General features: G+C 41.2%; 1 protein-coding gene across 1 annotated transcript in view; it reads left to right on the top strand.

The window, feature by feature from the left end:
* The first annotated feature begins 293 nt into the window (after positions 1-293).
* The window catches only part of GABRR3 (gamma-aminobutyric acid type A receptor subunit rho3), a 46,669-nt gene continuing 26,549 nt past the window's right edge, over positions 294-20,413 (top strand). Inside the window, exons 1-4 of the mRNA XM_069572656.1 lie at positions 294-418; positions 9,298-9,410; positions 17,880-17,947; positions 19,965-20,188. Of these exons, the coding sequence (XP_069428757.1) occupies positions 294-418; positions 9,298-9,410; positions 17,880-17,947; positions 19,965-20,188 (530 nt within the window). The remainder of the gene's footprint in view (positions 419-9,297; positions 9,411-17,879; positions 17,948-19,964; positions 20,189-20,413) is intronic.

The following is a 20,413-nucleotide window of genomic DNA, read 5'->3' as shown; positions in this document are numbered from 1 at the left end:
CATCCCACTAAGAACCTTCCCTGCAAAGAGGAACTAGAGGATGGGAACGGAAAAGGAAAAAATCTGCTTTGTTTTTCTTGAATGGCTGATGATCCAGACAGATGTTTGCCTCTAAATCATGTGAATCCACTTAACCTACTAAAACAAAGGACACAGCCCTGAAAGCAATGTCTCTCTTTCTTCCTTGATACCTTTTTACCTGGCACTCTAATTACTTTTAAGAGGACACTTGAAGAAGCAGTATTGCTAACAGCACTGGTTGTATCCGTCCACATTTCTTTCTTTTGGAAGAGATGATCCTGGCTTCCCAGTTGGTTTTCTTCACCTGCATCTGGATCACACTGATGCCAAATGCTTCTGCTGTTGCTGAAATCAAGACGTCCCACCCACGCTGCTCCTCTTCAATGGAACGGACTCGGTAAGACAGCCATACTGTAGTCCCAGTTTTTCTCACCAGCTGCCTCTGCTGCTGCTGCTGCTAAGTCGCTTCAGTCGTGTCCAACTCTGTGTGACCCCATAGACGGCAGCCCACCAGGCTCCCCCATCCCTGGGATTCTCCAGGCAAGAACACTGAAGTGGGTTGCCATTTCCTTCTCCAATGCATGAAAGTGAGGCAGTCGTGTCTGATTCTTAGCGACCTCATGGACTGCAGCCTACCAGGCTCCTGCATCCATGGGATTTTCCAGGCAAGAGTATTGGAGTGGGGTGCCATTGCCTTCTCCAACCAGCTGCCTCAGACCTATGGAAATATATCTTTAATGGTAGCACACATTTGTGGCAGTGATTGTCCCTAGAGAGAGTGCTCACTCATCAAAATAAATCACTTCTGGTTATCATAGAAAGAACAGAATCTGGGGTCCATGCTGGCATTTACGTGCTTAATTTTATTCAAAGTAGTTAAAGGGCTCTTGTATGAGTCTTCTCTCAGGGATTGTATTTCTCCAATGAGCAATGCATTTATTATTGATAATGACATGAGTTTAATGTTCCATCAAAAATTCTGGAGTAGAAATTAGTCTAAGTACCGATTTCTGATGTCAGAGTGTATATAGTTCCGTATACTGATGAGACAGTACTGAAAGGCATCAAAGCCATTTGTTGTTTTTCAAGATTCGTTTTCCATTTGGTAAATTGTCTTTGAAATACCATCCTGAATGTCAATACATTGTCATTATTATCCTGTCATCAATAATCAGGGTATGTTTGAATCTGCTAGTGAAGGGGCATAGCTCTCTACTAGAATGACTAGTTTATCTGATTTGCCTGGGGCTCCATGGTCTTTCGGAGAAGGCAATGGCACCCCACTCCAGTACTTTTGCCTGGAAGACCCCATGGATGGAGGAGCCTGGTGGGCTGCCGTCCATGGGGTCGCTCAGAGTCGGACACGGCTGAGTTACTTAACTTTCACTTTTCACTTCCATGAATTGGAGAAAGAGATGGCAACCCACTCTGTTGTTCTTGCCTGGAGAATCCCAGGGACGGGGGAGCCTGGTGGGCTGCCATCTATGGGGTCGCACAGAGTTGGACACGACAGAAGCGACTTAGCAGCCATGGTCTTCAGTGCTAGAAGTCCTAGGAACCCCCTCAGTCTCAGGGAAACTAGAACAACTAGTCACCGTAGTACACAGGTAATGCTTCCCTAGTGACTCAGTGGTAAAGAATCTGCCTGCAGTGCAGGAGAGGAGAGTTTGATCCATGGGTCGGGAGGATCCCTTGGAGAAAGAAATGGGAACCCACTCCAGTGTTCCTGCCTGGGAAATCCCATGGACAGAGGAGCCTGGGGGCTGCGGTCCATGGAGTTGCAAAGAATCAGACACAAGTGAGCAACTGAGCATGCACGCAGCCCAGGGCAATGCCTAGTACCACCCAGGTGACTTTAATAACCAGTGAATAACCTCCTGTCCTAGGGAAAGTCTTTCCTTTTCACCAAGTGCAAGATTCCCATAAAGACCCAGGAGGAGAAATTGAAGAATGAAAGTGATTGCGATCACCCAGCCAACCTTGCTGACATATGTTTCAGCCAGATTGCCCTCACATTTTGAATATTTATGAAGCATTCACTATAAGATCAGGAAAGGGAACATAAAAATTTAATAAATCCTTCTGAAGCCTCAGGTTTAATGACCAAAAACAAAAGCACTGTAGGGGAGTGGGGAGGAGGGGTCGCTAGAATCCTGATTCCTGCTCTGCTCTTAGAAATCAAAAACCATCTCCCATACTTCCCTTCCAGACTTGGCTTCCACACTCAGATCTATGATGTTATGAAGTCTTGTCCCATTTAAACACTGTCTGTCTTCCCTGAGGCAATTAGGCAAGCAATATTCAGGAAATGTGAGGCTATCCAACCAGGCTGTGTGTTTTTTTCAGGCTGCTTATAACATCTAGTATGTTTTAGTAGTATAATGTATCTAATTTTGAAACAAATTGAGATTGCTTAAAATATCATCTGTGACTTAAACAGTAGGGCGTTTGCCCAGTTTGTTTGGTGGATGTGTAGATAAGAAGGGAGATAGTCATAGGGATTCACCAGTCTCACCAGCCCTCTATTGGTGGGAGAATTGCTGGAGAAAAATCTGCCCTGTGTATTTTGTAGGTGTCATTTAACAGACAAGAAGAAAACATCTTTCTTTGTGGTGGTGTGAGAATTTCTCTCTGATGTGAAGTGTCTCATTTTTAGACTGCAGTTAAATGAAGAGGGAACCCTGGGCTTTCTACTCTATGGGGCCAAGAATGTTTGTCTTCACTTCTCTATATCCTAAGTGATAAGCCACAATATGATTCATTAAAATTTATGCCTACCTCTTTTGTTCTTCAAAGAAAAACCCTCTAGGACTCCAAGGATGGCATAAAATATACACCCTGGTTCAGAAGCGGCCACTTAAGATGAAAGCCATGCATTTCCCCAGTGGACAGAGTAATGCAGCCAGTCAGCTTCTGAGCTGTCACTCAGCACACTTTCAGGCAGATTTTAAGGCATTTTGACAAAAATACAGAAATTACCGTATAAGATAGTTTATAAAGTAAGGAACCCAGGATAATTTAGACCTTAGTATATGAATAAACGCTGTGGGGTTCTTTACCCCACACATGATCTGATTATCAATAATTAAATAAGTAATGAATTAATAATCCACACTTTCATAAGTTCAGTTCAGTTCATTTCAGTCGTTCAGTCATGTCCAACTCTGCAACCCCATGGACTGCAGCAAGCCAGGCTTCCCTGTCCATCACCAATTCCTGGAGCTTGCTCAAACTCATGTCCGTCGAGTCAGTAATGCCAACTCATAATGCAAGAGAACTAATAGAATGAGCGTGGAAAGACGACTTGATCTTTCTTTGAAAATTAGGAAATATATTTGTATAAATTAGGTCACATTTATGTACATTATTTTGAGCCAGTTTTCCTACAGTCAGGCCGTTTATCCTTAAATAGGCTATTAACTCTTTACATTCAGAATATAATTTTGCTTTTTGCCCAAAGACTCCCTTTTTTATCCAAATACTTTAAAAATCTTTCATCCAAAGATTCATCCCTTTATTTCTTAAAAACAGAGTAGGGGAGAGGAGGAGTTGGTGAATAAATTAGGTATGGCAGGGGAAAATGTTCCTGTTTGGCCTAGGGGAGAGATCTGGCTCCCCAGTGATGCAAAGAAGATTAGGCATCCAGACTTGCTGAATATTTATCCATCCTTTCAGCAGTTGTATTGAGTGCCTTCTGTAATGACAAGTATTGGGTTGGGAATTAAGAAGACCATACTGTCTCAGCCTTAAGAGTAATCAGCAGAGTGCCCAGGTTCTGTGTAAATCAGCTTGCAAGAGCCAGTTGTGAAATTTTAAGGCTGCTAAAAATAAACTTATTAAAAATTAACTTATAGAGACATACTATTAAATAAATTATTTTTAATGAAAGTAATAAATACTTAAAGTTCACCATTTCCTAACTACTTTACTACATGTTACTATCGTGTATTGTTCTCCACTATTTATATCTATTTATGTCTGGAAGAAATGCTACACTATACTGTGATATATTATGCTATGTTATTGTTGTTCAGGCACTCAGTCACGTCCAAGTCTTTGCAACCCCATGGACTGCAGCACACCAGGCTTCCCTGTCCTTCACTATTTCCTGGAGTTTGCTCAAATTCATGTCCACTGAGTCGATGAAGAGTCAGACACGACTGAGCGACTGAACTGAACTGAACTGACTGAGTCGATGATGCCATCTAACCATCTCATCCCCTGCTATCCCCTTCTCCTCCTGCCTTCAATGTATGATAGTACATACTACATAGTACAGTGTAACCGTATATGGTATACTAGTACTGTGTATACTATACATGAGTATATAGTAGAGTGTGGTATATACTGTGTAGTATACAACTTATAGTATACTGTACCACTGTATAGGTGGTATTGTGTGTTACACTAATATAGAATAGTGTCTTATCATATAAACTGTAGTATACTACCATACACAAAACTTATATTACATTGTATTGTATTGTACTATACTATACTACGGGCTACACACTTCTCTGTCATATCCATAGCTTTAAATCAGCTATGATGACAGTATGGAAATCAGCAAACACTACAAACAGGGCTTTTTTTCCTGGGGTGTCTCTTGTTAAACATTTACTAGCACATCGAGAACCTAATGTAGACTCCAGGAGTGCCCTGCTGTTGTTGCTGCTGCTGCTAAGTCACTTTAGTCGTGTCTGACTCTGTGCGACCCCATAGACGGCAGCCCACTGGGCTCCTCCGTCCCTGGGATTCTCCAGGCAAGAACTCTGGAGTGGGTTGCCATCGCCTTCTCCAATGTATGAAAGTGAAAAGTGAAAGCGAAGTCACTCAGTCGTATCTGACTCTGAGCGACCCCATGGACTGCAGCCCACCAGGCTCCTCTGCCCATGGGATTTTCCAGGCAAGAGGACCGGAGTGTCCTAGAGATTGCCAATTCAAACTGCTATGCAAGTAATATAGAAGTGACTGGCAGAGACTGAGGCAATTATAGGCTCAATGTTCCTCTGGGGGCAGAGGCTGGTCAGGTTAAGACTTTTCTTGGAAGAGAACTTCAGCCCGGTGTCACTAGATTTCCTGATTTTTCGAAGGAAGTATTCAGATTTTCATGCAAAATTTTCCAATTTAATGCAAAAGTTTTCTTTCAGTAATGACTAAAAGCAGAATCATTTTTTCTAGGAAAGGGAAAAAGGCAGAAGACAAAGGGGCTTCAAATGATTCTTAGATGGAATCAGACCAGAAAATTCTGAGCTAAATCTGGTTCTCTGTCATAAATTAACCTCCCTTATTAAGCACATTTGCTTCTCTTGCCTTTGTCTGTTCTATTTGTCTTCATTTGATTACCTTTCTACTTGTATGCTTTTTTTTTTCCCAAGTCAGGGGTCTTCAAATAGGACACTTACGCTACTAGAGTATAATGGTTCCCTAAGGGTGCATGCAAGCTCTCAGAGGCGCATGTGAGCATGGAAAGTTTTAAAATAATTATTTCTGGATCTCTGACTTCCTCTGACCTCTTTCCTAAAATGGATCCTCCTGAAAATTTGCCTGCAGTCTTCTCTGTAGCCTCTCTTTAGTGATTGCTCTGTCCCATTTAACAAAATAAAAGCACACACACCTCTTCCTTTGTCTGAATCTTAACTATGTGTGTTACACGAGTGGATAAAACCCGCCTGGGTACAAAGAATCCATTACAGATGCTGTTAAGGTAGCTGATGACTTTAGTTTAAATAACACATCCTTTTCCAAACTGAGTGTTTTCCTTTTTTCTGGTTTTCTTTTTTGTGTGTGTGCTTTCAACAATATTGAAGAAAGAACCCACTTAATTTGTCAGGTTACAAATCATTAGAAAGAATTCTTGATGATACACCACAATGTGAATTTTGAAAAATAAGTAAGATGGAGTTGTTTAAGTTATAGTCCTGAAACAAAATTTCTTCCAATTCCATGTCCATGAGCAAAGTTTTTCTGTATTTTCATCTATAGAAGTGAAAAATAGGATCAAGGAAATGTAAATCAAAACCATGAAATATTGCCTCACAGCTATTAGAAGGGCTTTATCAAAAGAGACAAGAAATAACAAGTGCAATGAGTAATATCCATACACAGATACACAAAATAGGGAAAATGTACCATCACTTTATTAAGAAATACTTCTCCATAAAATATAATCATAGTTTTAATAATTATTTATCAACATTTATATGAGTTATGTTTTGCCCCATTTTTAATAGTCATAGAGGTTACAAAAGAATTTCTTTTAATGTGTATACATGTCTTCTCGTAAAGAAGTATGGTAGGTGATAAAATTCAACGAAGAAAAATGGAAATGCAAGTTTCAAGAAAACAAAGAATGAGAAGACAAAACTTCTGGTTTTTAAAGAGAAGTTTATTTGTGTATTTTAAAATGCATATTTAAAAAAAAATAAAAAAATAAAATGCATATTTTGAGTATTTCATGTTCATTGGATACATTTAAAGGAGGAATATAAGTTTTATTTTAAATTATCAATAATTAATATTAAATTTTATGATGAAAAAATTGAAGATGACTACTTAAATATGTGTGAAGTTTTCAAAATTATTTCAGAGGGTGTCTAAGCCACAAAATCCTTTTGAGAAATAGATGGTGTAGAAAGTCAAAAATTAGTAAACACAGGACATCTCACTACATGTAAGCAGAGCCTTCAGGTAAGAAGAGGTGTGTGTGCTTGCAGGTACTGCCAGGAGAGCCGTTCACGCATGCACGCTCAGTCATTCGGCCATGTCCAGCTCTGAGACCCCATGGGCTGTAGCCTGCCAGGCTCCTCTGCCCGTGGGATTTCCCAGTCAGGAAATGGGACTGGAGTGGGTTGCCATTTCCTACTCCAGGGGATCTTCCCAACCCAGGGATCGAACCCTGTCTCCTGCTTAGCAAGCAGATTTGTAACCACTGTGCCACCTGGGAAGCCTCTTGCCTTTCGTAGCAGGCTGCATGTTTATTGTTCTGGGGATTCTTTTTTTTTTTTTAGGATTACAATTCTGGAAATTTATTAGTTTTTTTTTTTTGGCCATTAGGGAAGCTACATGCAAAAGATACAATATACAGAATAACACAACTCCCAGACAGGGACAGGGTGGTATTTAGGGGAAGGGCATTCTGTCTTTGCTTTCCTATGTTCTATTTTTAATTTTTTAATTTTTTTGTTCCTCTGGATGGAAGTTCTGAGATGGGTATTCTGGGGATTCTTAATTAAGATTCATCCCTTCCAATCTCTGGAGGGCTATGCTTTTGAAAAGAGTACTAGAGATTACCGTTGTGTCATATTACTAAAGAAGTTCACAAATTTCCATGAATTTCCACCCAAGGTAACATTCTAATTTTTCTTAAAATAATAACCAGTTAGCTTTTATAAAACATCTATTATTTTCCAGACCGGTAGTTCTCCTGAGAAATTGTTATAAATGCAAATTCTCATACCCTAAAACTATGGAATTAGAAACTCTGGGCATGGAGCCCAGCAAACCTGGTAATTGAGATTCATACCAAAGAATATAGTACTTACAAACCATGTGGTAGGGGGCCTGGAACACAACAGGCATTTAATAAAAACTAGCTGCTATTACTTGTGCAATCAATGGATCATTCTAGCTCCTTGAAAGAGGTTTTCTAGTTAAGAGATCCTTGGAAGAAATAGTTCTCTGTGTCAGTTATTCATAGGATAAAATGACTTGTATTTAAAATCAAACTCATTTGTCTTCTACACAAAATCAGATTTGTTCTTCCAACTTTCCTATTTCTATCAATGGCAAAAATGCATACATAAATCTCTGAGGATTTCAGCCAGAAACGTCTGTACTTAAAGATCAGAGTGGGTGCTCTCCGGAGCCCATAAACCTGGACATATTTCTTAAACCAGCTGCTTCAGGATGTGATTCTCACCATCAAAGTATTAAGTTAAGAAATTGTGTCCACAAGTATTATGTTAAAAATTGATGTGTATTTCCTGAAGAAGACATGTATCAAAGCAAAAGCCAATCAAGAAAGAGTAACTAGAACTTGCCTAGCAGAGCCCTCAGCGTCTTGTGTTGTTGCTGCTGCTGGCGATGACAGTGATGGTGGCAGGAATGTTCTTTTTAAAAAAACAATTGCATTTATTTATTTATGGCTGTGCTGGGTCTTCGTTGCTATGTGGGCTCTCTCTAATTGCAGCGAGCCAGCTTACTCTCCAGCTGCAAGCTTCTCATTTCGGTGGCTTCCCTTGTTGCAGTTGCCACGCTCCGTGCACAATAGCTGTGCATGGCTTCGTTGCCCCACGGCATGTGGGATCTTCCCGGACCAGGGATGGAACCTGTGTCTCCTGCATTGGCAGGCGGACTCTTTACCACTGAGACACCAGGAGACCCAGGAATGTTCTTCTGGAAGAGGGACTGAGCAAGGTCTCAGGCACCTGGGACAAGAAGTCGGCTGCATGTCACTTACAGAGTTAGAACATGTCTGGGAAGTATGTGGCACAGGAAATGAGTCAGGGAGACCCAGCAACTTGCCTGAGTTCAGAGCAAGGGAGCTACGGGCTTCGCTCCCAGGTCAGGTCTCCACACACACCGGAGAGGCCACCCACTTTGCCTTGGCCGTAGGAAGTGTGCCTGCTTCACCACGGGACCAATCTCAGGTCCAGTCAACTATCAGATCACCCATTTTCCCCTGGGATTCCTCTCCATGCCCATAGCCCTCCCTCAGTTCCAGAATCTACTACAGGGATTCTTCCTCGAATCCGAAGCAGCACCTATACTTTTTGCACATTTTGTAAAACACTGTTTTCATCAGTTTACAATTTTCAGGTCTTTCGTTTTGTTTTTTCTTAACATTATCTTAGTGCAAGAGGTAGTTTAACTTCTGTGACTCCAAGAATCACTCAGGTACCACTTTGAATGCAGATTCCCAGGCCCTGTGTCCTCTGGTTCTGGTTTAGTTGATCTGGGTTGGGGTCCATGGATCTGAATGTTGATCATCTCCACCCAGGTGCTAGTGACCAGGTTTCCCTACTAAAAACCACATTGTCAGGACCACATCCACACTCAAGTGTGTCATTCAAGGTACTTTACCTTACCCGTCCCACCCTTGTGAAAGAAAGAGTCAGTGTTGGTTGATCTTTGTCTGTATGTAACATGAACTGAGAAAATAAGCTTTATATGTATATTTTGGAGCATACCATGTTGAGCACAGAAAGCTAAACTAAATCAAAATATCCAGAAGCACATGTATCTCAAAAACAATTTTCTCCCTTGGAGGTCCAGCAAACAAGAAAGTAGAATGAGGAAGGAAGACAGTACCAAAGTGTGGCCCCTGAAATATAAGCAAATCCTCCACATAGAGGACCATGATTTTGCAATGAGACCTGGATTTGGAGGTGAGCACTATCTTCACAAAACTCCTGTGTTATAATCCATTGCATTGTCAAAACTAAGTTGAAAATTTGAAGCCATTAAGACCAAAACACAATACCATCAGTTTAACAAAGAAAGAAACAAAGAAGACCTTTTACAATGATCGTCTCTTGAATAAGAGTAATTGATAATTTATGCAGTTTAAATTAACCAAAATGACCCATTGTTTACTATATACATTATCATAAAAGGTTTGTTCAAAAAATAATACATGTTCAAAAATAGTGAATGTATATATCTTGCCCATACAGCATATTGTTTTAATCAAAATCTATTGAGTTATATGATGGTATTCATAAAATCTTGTGAAACATGCTTATGAGCTGGAACGCCTGACTTTTGTTGAAGAACTAGTCTGCCAAGTGCCATGACTCCCTGTGAACCACCTCTGCGGAGGGTATTTCTTTTAATTGCACCTAGCAATAAAAGTTGATTGAAATGTTGGAGTGCCAGGCACTGTGCTAAGCCCTTTAACGCACTGTCTCATTCCATGCTTGCAGTGACCCTATGAAGTAGGTGTTACAACCCTAATATTACAATGTGGAAATTAGAGCTTAGAGAAATTAAGAAATGTTCTCAAGGCCATGAAAAAGTAATGTGGTAGAACCAAGATGCAACGACTGGTAAGGAGAACAGAAGCAAACCATAGTAGGAGGCTCTATTACTTGGAAAAAAGCCTTTCCTCCTGTCAGATTGTTTCTTGTGCATACAGTTGCATCCCTGGGGGTACCAAGCTTTTCAAAGATACACAGGGTGTGGTAAAATCACCCAGTTGAGCTGTGCTCTCTACCTTAGAGCTAAATGCATCCTGACTCTCCCGCTCCTGACCTAAGGTCTCCCACACCCATAATTTCCTGAGCTGACAACTTTTCATGCTAGAGACGTGGAGGTAAGAGAAGTAGAATAGGTACCACTTTTTGATAATTAACACTTCAAGTACTTGGCGTCCGTGGGAAGAACTCGATACTCATCATATTGTGGTTGTGACAAAGGGAAGCACAGCGCACAGGTGGGTACCACAGGAAACTAATGTGTTAACTGGTGAAATGTAAAAGTACATCAGGTAACTCTTACGTTAAGGATTGTTTGGGTTTTGTTCTTTAATTTTCTGGAATCCATTGGGTTGCAATTCTAAGGGTCTGGTTGTGATTTTATTACGGGGTGTGTGTGTGCTTAATTGCTCAGTCATGTCCAACTCTTTGCAACCCCATGGACTGTGGCCTGCCAGGCTCCTCTGTCCATCCAGAGAAGAATACTCAAGTGGGTTTCCATGCCTTCCTCCAGGGGATCTTCTCAACCCAGGGATCAAACCCAGGTCTCCCACACTGCAGGCAGATTCTTTACTGTCTGAGCCACCAGGAAGCCCTTTATCAGGTTGATGATGCAAGTTTCAGCAGGTGTCAGAGTCCCCAGGGGCTCCTTAGCCCCCAGATCACAGGCCTCACCCACAGAGGCTTTGATTCAGTAGATTTGAGTGGGGTCACCAATTCTCATGTCTTATACATTTCTTGGTGATGTTGATTCTGCCGGTCTGAGAATCACATTTAAACAAAAAGCTTCCTGAATAAAGTGAAAGAGGAGAGTGAAAAAGTTGGCTTAAAGCTCAACATTCAGAAAACGAAGATCATGGCATCTGGTCCCATCACTTCATGGCAAATAGATGGGGAAACAGTGGAAACAGTGGCTGACTTTATTTTTGGGGGCTCCAAAATCACTGCAGATGGTGATTGCAGCCATGAAATTAAAAGACGCTTACTCCTTGGAAGGAAAGTTATGACCAACCTAGATAGCATATACAAAAGCAGAGACATTACTTTGCCAACAAAGGTCCATCTAGTCAAGGCTATGGTTTTTCCAGTAGTCATGTATGGATGTCAGAGTTGGACTGTGAAGAAAGCTGAGCGCTGAAGAATTGATGCTTTTGAACTGTGGTGTTGGAGAATACTCTTGAGAGTTCCTTGGACTGCAAGAAGATCCAACCAGCCCATCCTAAAGGAGATCAGTCCCGGGTGTTCATTGGAAGGACTGATGCTGAAGCTGAAACTCCAATACTTTGGCCACCTCATGCGAAGAGTTGACTCTTTGGAAAAGACCTTGATACTGGGAGGGATTGGGGGCAAGAGGAGAAAGGGACAACAGAGGATGAGATGGCTGGATGGCATCACCAACTCGACTGACATGAGTTTGAGTGATCTCCAGGAGTTGGTGATGGACAGGGAGGCCTGGTGTGCTGTGATTCATGGGGTCACAAAGAGTCGGACACGACTGAGCGAATGAACTGAACTGAACTGATAATATTTTGCTTTTCAGGAGCATTTGTCACATTTATTGAACCTAATTTAAGATTTTTAGAAGACTCAAAATCAGTCAGGTTCAAAGATGTATGCTTTTTTTTTTTACTCCTATATCTGTTTTATAACTTTTTTTTTACATCACTACTTAGATGTGTCATCCTTACCATAGTTCTCCTGAAGATGTACTCTTAACTGCCATTCCCAACAGATAGTTTATTTCCCCCAACACAATTTGCCCAAAGTTTGGATAATATACTCTGCAACTGTTAGGCAGGTATTCTGGACATTGGTCCCCACGATTCTAAAGAGTCTCTAAAATCTTTCCCCTCCCACAATTTAGCTGGAGAACTTTTGTTTGAATGTAAACTTGACCAGCTGTGGGTGCTTGGAGCCATTAGGGGGCTCCAGACGCACAGGAATAGCTTGGAACTGGCCTCTCTGGAGTAGTGATTAGCAGCCCAAAATGATGTATTCCCTTCTATACGAATTCAAAAAGCTGCCCTAATTCCTGTTAGGTTAGGTTCGTCAATTTAATGAATTCCTATCCTAGAGGAAAGGGTTTTATGGGTTTATTTTAGACCACTGAAAGCCAGAGAGATTAAGAGAAAAATTGATGCCCTTGAATTTGGACCTTGAAACAAGCACTCTACACTTTGTAACTCAAAGTGTTCCAAGGACCAGCTGCAGAATCGCTTGGGAATTAGTTAGAAATGCAGAAGATCAGGCCCCACCCCAGGCTTTCTGAATAAAAATCTGCATTTTAACAAGATCCCCAGGTGATTCAACTATAACTTTACAATTTGAGAAGCACTGTCATAAATTACCAAGAGCTGATCCAAAGCTTTTCTCTTAAAACATTTATGCCTTCTTTCTCTCTCCTCTGTATCACCCCCATCCCCCAGAAAAACATAATATTGATCTTAAATTTCCACTTCTCTTGATCTGTTAGGGATACGTGTTAAGAATTTTTAAAACAATTTTTTTTTTCCTGAGGCTACTTTGTGGGGTCATTAAAAATGCAATGGAAATGTACTGCTTAGTGGCAGGTGGCAAATCATCCCACGATTAAGAAATTTTTCTGACAGTCATGGACTGGGGCTAAATGGTATCCAAGTGGCTTGGGTATTCAGTCAGTTCAGGCAGAAAAAATCCATAAATTCAGTCAGAAGTGTCAGTCTGGTAGCTCTGTGAAATATAGTCCTTAACCTTCTCTTGTCTTGGTTAGAACAGCTTTTTATACCGGTGGCCCATTCTCCATTCTCTCAAGCCTGCTTTCCTGGGAAACTCAAGCTGCAGGATGTAAAAGACAGGCTTAAATTTATCTTCTCTTTCTTTATACTTGTCCATAACACAGCACACACACATTCTTCTTTCCTCTTGTGCTAAATGTAACTTCAGCACTTCTCTTGCCTTAATGTTTTCCTAATTAGCTTTAACATTAAAACCAGCTGCTACTGCAGTGTTTTTTACTTTTATAAAGCATTAGAAGATTAATTGACTCATTATGTGGAAACAGGAGGATATAAATTTAAGGGAGCCTTTTGTTTAACTTGGGTTATAAATTGCAGCTCATTTTCTTTATTTATGCTTTCCCTACCCTTTACATCTCCCATAACTAAGGGCTTTTTCTGTTTTAGTTGTATAGATGATGATTTCTTTGTTTCTTTAAAGTGAAATCAATTCAGCATCTAGATACTGGCTACTGAGTTAAAACAAAAGCTGAAGTTGTAAAAGCCACTTGTGTAGGCTTTGCTTGTCAAACAGGAGGACCAGATTGGGAGCCAGGGGGAACTGGCTGTATTCCTGCATTAACCAGCTCTAGCTTTCAGGCAAGGTCTTCAACCTTGCTGGGCATGAGTTCCCTCATATGTCAAATGGAGCTAAATTGGTTCTACCTAGCTAACTAACATGGAGAAGGCAATGGCTCCCCACTCCAGTAGTCCTGCCTGGAAAATCCCGTGGACAGAGGAGCCTGGTAGGCTGCAGTCCATGGGGTCGCTGAGGGTCGGACACGACTGAGCGTCTTCACTTTCACTTTTCACTTTCATGTACTGGAGAAGGAAATGGCAACCCACTCCAGTGTTCTTGCCTGGAGAATCCCAGGGACGGGGGAGCCTGGTGGGCTGCCGTCTATGGGGTCACACAGAGTCGGACACGACTGAAGCGACTTAGCAGCAGCAGCAGCACCTAACTAACAAAGTGGCTGTAATGATAACATGATATATATATATCAAGTATTTTAAATGTAATACACAAATAAGATGAATAACTTTTATTTAGATCCCCTTATTCCAGCATGCATAAAAGTAAGATTGATGATTTTTATATGTATGATATAATATAGTATAATATACATGGCAGTATAAATGTCTCTGCTACTACCTAGTTAGTGATCCTGGGAAATCAACACCTAATTGTAATACCTAATAGTTATTTAATTTTTGCTATATTCCAAATGCTTTATATAGAGAATTAATAAGAGCATTTATGAAACTGGTATTATTCATGTTCTCTGTATCACACATTACTATATACTGAATAAGTTGGTTAAGACATTTAACGTTAGGTTAGGCTAAGGACTTGATATGCATTTTTTTATTTAGTTTCACAGCAACCCCATTAGGCACAGACCGTATATGTATGTCCCCTATTTTACAGATGAGCAAAAACTGAGGCTTAGAGGAGTTAAGGATTACAGAAGGTTAAACTCAGGTTTATATGGTTACAAATTTCATAGTTTTTAATCTTTTTGCTTTATTATCACCTTTTCTCTGAGACTCAGCTCCTATTTTGCAAAAAAGAATGATTTTTGGAGCTTTTAAGAAGCTCCCAAATTCTATGATTTTGCATCTTGCTTTTACTCACCCTCATCCTCCACTCTGTCCTCAGAATGTCAGAGCAGAGTTTACAGTCCTGGACCCAGGAGAAGATGCATTTGGGCATCAAATGCAAAGGAGACAAAAATGAGGTCAGATAGCATCTGAGGACAAATACTTTCCTTTGAGATGAAAGAGCTCATCCTGACAAAAATAGAATAAATGGGAGAGAGGAAAGAAGAAATCTAAGACATATTTAGGAACCATTCCTAATGGACAAGCCATGTTTTTACCCCGCTGTCAGTCCAGCCTTCAGACAACCCTGAGGGCCCAGTGCTTGTCCAGTGGTGGCACGAATGTCCTTGTATGGTGGTGTTAGAAGACTGCCCTGGCTTGCAGAGATACTCATCAGTAACTGGGTCCTACTTACAAGTCATAAACATCCTGAATCCAAGTTGTGCTCACACTTTGTCATAAAATAAACACTGTATGAGAAGCACTGGATCATTCTTTAGTGAAGAATGGGCTGATTGTTTCAATGTTTGAATGTAAGACTGGAAATTGTGGTCTGCAGTCTGAGGAATAGATTCACATTTTTGCTGAATTCAGTTCAGTTCAGTTGCTTAGTCATGTCCGACTCTTTGCAACTCCATGGACTGCAGCACACCAGGCTTCCCTGTCCATCACCAACCCCCAGAGCTTGCTCAAATTCATGTCCATCCAGTAGGTGATACCATCCAACTATGTCATCCTCTGTAAATCTGCTGAATTACAGTAACAATGACATGTGTGCTATGCTATTTATTGAGTATCCACTAAGTTTATCAACTGTATTATTTCTAGTCTTTACATAAGTCTCCTTGGTGAGACTACTACTGGATCTGATAGTTGAGGACCCTAAGCTTAGACATTTTACTGACCCTAGTTCTCATGTGAGTCATGGAGCTGGATTCAAGCTCTGGTCAGGACTCTAATGCCAAAATTTTCTCCAGGATGTTCTGTTCCCTCTCCAAGGCCTCTCCCATCTTTTCAGTCCTTTGGAGTATTGGAGTTAGTGGGAGGAATTACTCATCCTGAAAGGCCAGACAGGGCTAGGGGTGAGATCTTTGTATGAAGTGTATATTTTGATAGCTCTACCAGTTGAAGAGGGCTTTTCCAGTGACTCAGTGGTAAGGAATTCATCTGCAATGCAGAAGATGTGGGTTCGATCCCAGGATTGGGAAGATCCCCTGAAGGAAGACATGGCATCCCACTTCATCCCACTTGCCTGGCAAATTCCATGGACAGATGAGCCTGGAGGGCTACAGTCCACAAGGATGCAAAGAGCTGGACATGACTGAAGTGACTACGCAGAGACACGTCAGTTAAAGAAAAAAGGCAAAACAAAATAAAAGCATCAGAGCTAAATCTGATAAAGGGATAATACTGAGCTGTTCCCAAGTTAGTGCTTAATCATAATTATCATTAAACAATATTTTAATAGAATTGTCATTATTAATACTATTGGAAGTGATTGGTCCAATATGGCAGGAAGTAGTTAGCAGTTCAGATGCAAGTAAGGTATTCCTACAGCCTGAAACAGAAATATATTCTAGTGACAGGCCAATGCCTGGCTAGTTGAAATCCTTGTAAGTAAGGAATGATATCGAGGGTTTCGATTTATAAAAGAGGGAATCTGTGTAGATAAAGTGAAGGTAATGTCAGCCACGAAGAAGAACTAAAGAGCCTCTTGACGAAAGTGAAAGAGGAGAGTGAAAAAGTTGGCTTAAAGCTCAACATTCAGAAAACTAAGATCATGGCATCTGGTCTCATCACTTCATGGCAAATAAATGGGGAGACAGTGGAAACAGTGGCTGACTTTATTTTCCTGGGCTCCAAAATTACTGCAGATGGTGATTGCAGTCGTGAAATTAAAAGACGTTTACTCCTTGAAAGGAAAGTTATGACCAACCTAGACAGCATAAAAAGCAGAGATATTACATTGTCAATAAAGATCCATCTAGTCAAGGCTATGGCTTTTCCAGTAGTCATGTATGGATGTGAGAGTTGGACTATAAAGAAAGCTGAGTGCTGAAGAACTGATGCTTTTGAACTATGGTGTTGGAGAAGACTCTTGAGAGTCCCTTGGACTGCAAGGAGATCCAACCAGTCCATCCTAAAGGAGATCAGTCCTGGGTGTTCATTGGAAGGACTGATGCTAAAGCTGAAACTCCAATACTTTGCCCACCTGATGTGAAGAGCTGACTCATTTGAAAAGACTCTGATGCTGGGAAAGATTGAAGGCAGGAGGAGAAGAAGACAACAGAGGATGAGATGGTTGGATGGCATCACCGACTCAATTGACATGGGTTTGGGTGGACTCTGGAGCTGGTGATGGACAGGAAGGCCTGGCGTGCTGCAGTTCATGGGGTTGCAGAGTCAGACATGACTGAGCAACTGAACTGAACTGAATGTCAGCCAATTAATGGGGGGGGGGGGGGAGTAGGCATAGATGGTGCACAGGGACTGGTGAGGCAGGTCTTGTTTTATAATGTATTATATTGGGGCTTCCCTGGTGGCTTGGATGGTAAGAGAATCCATCTGCAGTGCAGGAGACCCCAGTTCAATCCCTGGGTTGGGAAGATCCCCTGGAGAATGGAATGGCTACCCAGTATTCTTGTCTGGATAATCCCATGGACAGAGGAGCCTGGCGGGCTACAGTCCATGGAGTTGCAGAGTTGGATACGACTGTACACACACGCATATATGCATCACATTTCATACACAGTACTAAATAATGCAGTTAGTAGCATCAGCATCCCCTCACACAAGAACAGACGAAACCCTCTGTAGACTGTAACAAGGGACTGTCTTGGTCTCAGTTTGTTCTCTGGGCACCTAAGGCTGATTCTGTGAGACCCAACTGCACACAAATCTAGAACTTGCCTGTCTGAAGTTCCTCCCATTCTGATTTTCAGAATACTCTCAGCATTCACATTTCTAAGGATGTTTGCTTTGCCCCAAATGCAAGTTATGGTCTCTGTTTATCTAGGAAGGGACATTTCTGAATGTGCAGCATCCCTGGGTAGCACTGTTGTCAGTGTGTCCCTCTAGCCTGCCCACGTGGAAGAGACTGATTTTTAGGCAAGAGAGGAAAGGCTCCCACATTTGCCAAAACCATGAACTTCATGCAAGCCTGCTCCTTGAATATGTAATAATATATCAATAGATAAGTGAGAAATTTATCATTAAAACTTGAAAAGCAGCATTGATCTCTCTCCACTTTAAATGTTTCCAAAAATAATCCTGATTCCTCACTATATTCTCATTCTTCTTTCTGAAGGGTCTCCAGTGCCAGTGGGTATAGATGTCCAGGTTGAAAGTATTGACAGCATTTCAGAGGTCGACATGGTAAGTTTCTCCTTGAGATGCTTTTTTCTGAATGGATAGATTCTCAGTAGTGTCAAATCACTGATGTTTTAATAAATCATCTTAATTATGGATGTTATTTATTTTTCCTGCTTTGCTTAATAAAGTTGAAGTTGCTTTATTCTTTTCTAGCTATTATCTCTGCCCTGGATTATAATTCTCATTCCTTTCTTTCTCTTCTCCTTTTCTTCTATTGGCTTTACAGTGTCCCAAAGGACAGGATATACTTAGCTATGTGACTTGAACCTTGGTACTCAGTATCAGCAAAAAACTGGTCTGCATTCTCCATGCCCAATCAAGTGATCCCCAGTGTTGGCTTCTTTTGCTTATCATTTATCATTTTCCAACCCTCCCTTATTTCACCCTGAAATCACTTTCAATCTCTTTAGTTTTGTCCGGCTCTCCTCCCAGTGGGCAATTCAGCCTGCTTCCCATGAGAGTGCCAAGTAGTGGTGATGCTGGTGTATCACTGACCTGTGCCAGGGTCTGCCATTTGACTTCATAGGCTCAGTGTTTGCCCAGTGCCCTTCAGATCAGGCTGAGCATCTAAACACAAATATATGCTTATTAAAGCAATCCATGCAGTAACCCACAGGATTCCCTGTGGAGAGGTGTTATGGTAATGAATGAACCACTGTATTTATTCACTCTTGCCCTAATTCAAAATTACACAGGGCTGGTGCTCCCAGATTAACCCAGAGCAATAATACAATGTACCTCTATTCTGATCCTAAGAAAAACAAATGAGCTCATCATTACTTGATGACTTGTTTGTGGTTTGCTGATATGTGTCCTTCGCTGGAGTAATACATGTTGAAGTTCTATTATATGTGTTATTTCAAGAAAAATTTGAATGACACATTGTCATTGCCTACATCCTATAACTTAGGTGAAGATAGGAGGATTTCTATTCAAACAAACAAAATACTCATACCTGAGAGCCAAACAAAACTCAAATAATTGATAAAGCAAATTTTTTTCTGCTAAAATAATGTTAATCTAACTTTTCCCCCTTATCCTTGCCTCCTTACAACTGGAATGCATATAAACAATTTAAAATTCTGAGTCATACCGGATCAGAATCTCTGAGAACTAGCTTCTGGGGGATGTGTCATATTAACAAATGCACAAGTGATTTTTGGCACACTACAATTCCAGCACCACCATTTCTTGGTATTTGTTCTGTGTCTCAAGCTGAAGATCACCATCTCTTTCTCAGGACCTCTGTCAACATTGCTGTTGTTTAGTGGCTCAGTTGGGTCTGACTCTTTTGCAACCCCAGGGACTATAGCCCACCAGGCTCCTCTCTCCATGGGATTCTCCAGGCACGAATACTGGAATGGGGTACCATTCCCTTCTCCAGGGTATCTTATCGATCCAGGGATTGACCCACATCTCCTGCACTGCAGGAGGATTCTTTACCACTGAGCCACCAGGGAAGCCCCTCTGACAACATGCTTTCCATTAAAATGCTTAAAAACTCCAATAAATGTGTTCAGGTTCTTATAGGACTGTACGTTTATTCAACTTGGGGAGGACTGCTTAACAAAAACAGTAGAAATATATGGGTATAAAATCAATCATAAAAGTGAATATTTATTTACAGTGAGAGAAAAAGCAAACTAAAGTACCAGAAAAAAAAAAATCAAAATGAAATACCAGACCATGAAGTTTCAGGTCCCTCTCTTCTGAGATCATCTTAGGTGATTTACCAGAGTGCTCAGGTAGAAATGCGTCCCACTTATAACCTGTTTCCCCTCAGCAACTTGAATACTTGATGATTTTCAGAAACTTTCAGCATTCACCAGAGTCCAGGGAGGAGAGGCTCTGTGATGGAAGCTCAGTAGCTTCATTCTGAATCTACCTGAAGATATAATATAAGCCATTCAGGCACAGGCCGTTAACACCTGTGGAAACCAATGGAGACTGATAGTGCTGACTGGTCATCCTGAATCATATTTCTGCTGGCCTTGACTTGTCTCTTTTTCTCCCTGCCTAGGACTTTACAATGACTTTTTATCTCAGGCATTATTGGAAAGATGAAAGGCTCGCCTTTCCCAGCAAGACCAACAAAAGTATGACTTTTGATCATAGATTAATCGAGAAGATTTGGGTGCCTGATATCTTCTTTGTCCATTCTAAGAGATCCTTCATCCATGACACAACTGTGGAGAACATCATGCTGCGTGTCCACCCCGATGGAAACGTCCTCTTCAGTGTCAGGTGAGGAGGGCTGTCTCCTGCCTTGGGCTCCCTTGCACCGCACCATCTACACCAACACTAGGGGGGCTCACTGCAGGCTGAACTCCCAATATTGCTGTGTTTAGTAATGCTGGTGCTTCAGACACAAGCAGAAGATGTGACTTCTTTCCTGATTCTAACTCCCAGGTTTTGTTTCTGTAATGACTTTTAATAATTAGCATTTTGTTTATTCTTTTTAAGGTTTAT

Source organism: Ovis canadensis, chromosome 1 (genome assembly GCF_042477335.2).
Source record: "Ovis canadensis isolate MfBH-ARS-UI-01 breed Bighorn chromosome 1, ARS-UI_OviCan_v2, whole genome shotgun sequence".
Classification (NCBI taxonomy): domain Eukaryota; kingdom Metazoa; phylum Chordata; class Mammalia; order Artiodactyla; family Bovidae; genus Ovis; species Ovis canadensis.
The sequence above is the reverse complement of the archived record's forward strand: the minus strand, read 5'-3'. Positions and strand labels throughout refer to the sequence as shown.